This window comes from Chelon labrosus (genome assembly GCF_963514085.1).
Source record: "Chelon labrosus genome assembly, chromosome: 14".
Classification (NCBI taxonomy): Eukaryota; Metazoa; Chordata; class Actinopteri; order Mugiliformes; family Mugilidae; genus Chelon; species Chelon labrosus.
This window is the reverse complement of record NC_140347.1, coordinates 26,052,283-26,056,983: the sequence shown is the minus strand read 5'-3', so window position 1 is coordinate 26,056,983 and position 4,701 is coordinate 26,052,283. Positions and strand designations below refer to the sequence as shown.

General features: G+C 44.9%; 1 protein-coding gene across 1 annotated transcript; it reads right to left on the bottom strand.

The window, feature by feature from the left end:
* Window positions 1-1,328: 1,328 nt before the first annotated feature.
* tmem200a (transmembrane protein 200A) lies at window positions 1,329-4,316 on the bottom strand (the record flags this gene model as incomplete). The annotated part of the gene is made up of 4 exons (XM_084560334.1): window positions 1,329-2,801; window positions 3,375-3,538; window positions 3,792-4,009; window positions 4,189-4,316. The coding sequence occupies 4 exons, from the start codon at window positions 4,314-4,316 to the stop codon at window positions 1,686-1,688; spliced, it is 1,626 nt and encodes a 541-aa protein (XP_084416460.1). The 3' UTR covers window positions 1,329-1,685.
* Window positions 4,317-4,701: the final 385 nt, after the last annotated feature.

Genomic DNA, 4,701 nt, shown 5'->3' with positions numbered 1-4,701 from the left:
ACATTTCAGTGAAAATACTGTTTATTTTTGAGAGGATGAAATTTGTCAGTGACCCATAGACTGCTCTCCGGCCGAGTTCTTCAACATGTATGCGGTGTTGAGTGGACACACACATCAAGTTAGATCCCAGGATAACAAAGTGTGTTACCCTTCACATGTGTTGCATTAGAAGTAGCAGAATACATCTTCCTAATGACATTTACAAAAATGTTAAGGATGATTTTTTAAAACCAAACCGAACCTGAAACTGACATATTGAGCAGTATGGAGGCAGCATATCTGCTCACTTAGACAACCGAGAGCAATTTCTGCACCTATAGCACAAATTCCTGAATTCAGACCTGAAACCATCATCACATGGTAAATGTGGTAAGAGAAAACAACATGGCTCACGTTTCATTGTTACAGCTCCCTGGATTTATAAAGACAGCAAAGGACGCGGTGATTTGTTACGGGCTCGAGTTTAATGTCTGTCATCAATAATCGCTTTCTGTAGAACTAAACATTTGTTGTGTGAATGGGTGTTAATGAACCAGGCGTTAACCCTATGAATGAGAGATTACATATCCTGAGTGAAATCTAATTAGAATTTAATCTGATATGAAAAAACCTTAAAGTGCCTGCAGCAGAGCTATAGCTAGATATTATTTTTAGTTCACGGTAGGAGCCATGTGTTGTTGGGCAGATACTGAAGGTTGTTGATCCGTTGGTCTTTGCAGCCATAGTTCATGGGAAAGGGCAGGAATACTGTGACTGCAGGGCAACATGGGCTACTGTTGGGTTTTTCAGGCTTCTTAGAACCCCTTTGTGTTATAGTAACTGGTTTTATCTTAATTTATCCATTTGTGTGGACTGACAGTATTTCAACATCTAATGTCAGATCAGACAGCCACAGCCATACAGTAATCACCATTAAAACAAGTACTTTACCCCTAAAATCTATATCCTTTGAACCTCAGAGCCTCGTTGCGCCAGTTTACCACTATCTTTTTTACATACCAGGCTTTACATAGCAGGATGGCTCTGAATCAGTTTAGTTTTGGCATCTGTGTCTGTGTCAAGCTTCTTTTTAAAATCAGTCTAGGTGTCTTCTGTACAACCATATAAAGCACTTTGTAAATGTATTATTATTACTTTTATTGGACAGTTACTATCTTTATTTACTACTGTATTTGCCTCATGTGTACTGCCACTGAGGCAGAAATCTGCTCAAAGAGCTTCCAGCATCAGCGTCCTTAACTTCAACCACAGCTGCTGGAATGAAACACATAAAGAAGCAATTTCTAAAACCTCTTGTAGTATTGATCATAAAGATTTGTGTTAGTTAAAACTGAATTAAAACTATTTTAGTACAAAATTGATTGTTGATGTAATGTGACGCATTTTCTGATCCCTGGAGGGATCCTCTTCTTTCACATAGGCCAGGGTCGGCTATAGAACAGTACCCCTGACCAGGTACAAAAGGCGAGGCGTGTAGTGTCACGCGGCCTGAACCTTTTACTGTGCAATTTGGTCCATTAGTCACTACTCTACAACCTGCTGCTCAAAATTGTCTTTGAAACCCTTTTCGAGTTTTCTGTTAAGCTTGTCAGCTTCCTCTGATACAGGCTGTACACTCATAGTGTGTGTGTGAGAGCAATTTACAGAACAGGACAGGACTGTTGTCAAGCTTTAGTTCAGTGCCTTCAGAATCGAGTCTCAGAGCTGCCTCTCTTCAGTGTGCTGCTATTAAACTCGTCATGCTCAAAGCTCAGATTATTATGCGACCTTGAAATCATGAGAAGCTTCTCACGCTTGCTGTAATCACGCCTCGCTGTCGCGGACTGTGAAACATCCAAGAGACGCTCCCCTTGCTCTTCTCTGTCCTCCAGCCTCATGTAACCTTTACTGCTGCCCCTATTGCCACTGTGACTGCGGCTGCTGTTGCTACGATCGAGTCGGGGCCAGCTGGGGTGCTTCCGCTGCTCCGGGTGCACGCTCAGCATGCTGGGCCCGCGCTCCAGGTCCAGAGACTTGGAGTGGCTGTTGAGCATGTGCAGAGAGGAGTTGGAGCCAAAGTCATTCCTTGCTGCTCCTGGGGAAAGCCAACAGCCTGAGGTAGAGGAGGGAGCGGGAGAGAGGGAGGAAGAGGAGAACAAGGAGCAGCGGGAGGAAGAAGAGGCAGAGTTACTCCGGTGTAAGCCTGGTGGCTTGGTGGCCTTGGCAACAGATGCTACAGGAACCACCAGGGACTCCATGGAGCTCAGAGGCTGTGACCTTTCTCCGTCTCTCCTCTCTCCTCCTCTGTCCTCTTCAGTTATCGCCTCCATCTCCGGCTCATCGATTACACAGTTGTTGAGTTTTATAACAGGGAGAGTGAATGCAGAGATAGAGGAGGAGACAATAGAGCGTGCGTGATGTCCTCCCTTCTCCCCGTCTCCATCCACTGACCACTGGTGACGCATCGAATCCGAACGAGCCAACCCGAGCCCAGGACCACAAAACGAACGGTCCTTATAGAGCGGGGCCAGCAACCCTGCAAAGCTACAATCCAATTTAGCCTGCTCTCTATGTCTCTGAAACTCCTCATCCCCTAACAGCACCTCCTCCTCTTCTGTAGACCCTCCTCCAGCCACTCCCCGGCTTGAGAATGCTAGTAGCGAGTTGCTGGCTAAGCGCGCTGCAGTATCAGCTCCGAAGGCCCGAAGGTCCATGGCCTCTCTTGCACATGTGCTGTTGCGGTGATGCTGTAGTTTTTGCTCTTTCTGTCTGAGTCGATGGATGTCGATGACAGTGGAGTACATGTCCCTCATATGGATTATCTAGTGAGTGAAGAAGATAATTCTATTAGCAAGAACATTCATTTTCATATTTGTAGCATACCATTTGAATTCATTATTATTCTGGAGTTTCAGATTTGTGTATGTTGGATGCTTATGGAGTACACGTCTCTCACACATTTATTACCTGGAAGGGGGCGAAGGGAGGAGGAGAGGTTTAATCAAATCAAGGAAGGGAAGACGAAGGCATAAGAACAGAGAAAATATGATCAGGAGAAAATTGCAGGGATAAAGGTGGAAGGAGGTTGGAGAAGTCTGATCTGCACATAAGTTATGAGGAAATGATGAATATGGATGACTGCAGCGTATAGTCCCCCTTATTTTCTAGATAGTGGAGGGAGAACAGAGATGAGAACACTGAACAGAGAACAGAGAAGGAATATTAACTACAAATGCAACTGACTTTTAGAACTGAAATATCTGTGTTCCTGGACCACTGTTATGTAAGCCACAAATCCATTTGCTACTCTACTGTGTAATGAACTTTTCTGGTGCCAGCAAGACACATGTTGCAGGATTTGACTCTGTGTGTGGATCCGATGACTTCAGGCCTACCTTAGTTTCTCTGTCTCTGTTTTCGTGAAGTATGGCGTTAGCACAGATGAAAATAAAAATCCCGATGCCCATGGTGAAGGGCCCAAGCATCTTCATCCTCTCAGAGTGAAGATGTTGTTCCAGGAACCGCATGAGAGCACTCTCAGTCTGCTTAGAAGGTGTACCTAAAGAAACCGAACAAGGAGGGGATTGGTCATAGAAGTAAAGGTAGATTCATGCTTTTATATCAGAAATGTGCCACAGGTACTCTGTAGATCTGTACCCTACAACACAGATGTACAACTTTTATTAGGTCCAACCCCAGCTTGAATTGGTCAGTTCCAATTGCCATTGTTTGAAGAACACAAAGCAACTTGACACAGATGACTTTGAGCTGCGCAGTTACAAGAAGGTGTCGATGCACTATTCCATCCTTACCTTGCACATCATGGCTGGTGTTGGCCACATCCTTCTCTTTATTGACTCCATTTCCTCCTCCTGTGGCTGTGTTTTTGCCGTGAGGCCAGTAACCCAGCGTCGCCATACCGATCCCTATGGCCAAGATGACAAGTCCCAAGAGGAGGAAAAAGCCTGAGGCCGAGTAGAGGCGGAGCCTGCCACGCACCACCACCACATCTGTGCGGCGCTTCCGCTTTCTGAATGAAAAGTATGGAAAGAGAATACTTTTTGGAGACGTTCTCTGTTTGATAACATTAAAAGGTTACACCCAGCAATAATGTTGAGACTGCAAAGGCAAAACACTTGAATTTTCTATGTTAACAGTCTGTGCTGGCTTTTTGATTAACAGGCTCATTTGCAGTCATATGATGATCACCTTGGGGCAGCCTCGGGGGCGGGGTTTCCCAGGCCCGGCGATGGTGGTATGGGCCGATGCTGAGAGCGGGCGGAGTCTTGGCGCTTTAGCTTGGCCAAGCCTGTTAACACACCTGCCGCTGCAGTCATACTTTACCTGCAGAGACACATTGAGTGGTCATGAGTTTAAACTTCTACTGTATATCCAGCAATGTAAAATGTAAAACTGTTTAATTGACAGTTTATCTGGTCATTGATATACACAAACAAAGTGAAAGACAAAAACTACTGCAAACATTTGGCACTGCTACATGGATTCACATTAAAACAGATCATTACCAACAATTACATTTAATTCTGATCCAGTGGTGCGCTAGGTGAAAGACACTTAATATTCAGAGTACTGTGTCAGCCAGAATCATGCAGATTGAACCCGTTGGGAGGGACCACTGCTCTGTTTGTCTAATTTGAAGCAGACGTGTCACCTCACGTACAGTAGCAGACTGTTGCAAAGCTGCGGGTTTTTTTTAAAGAG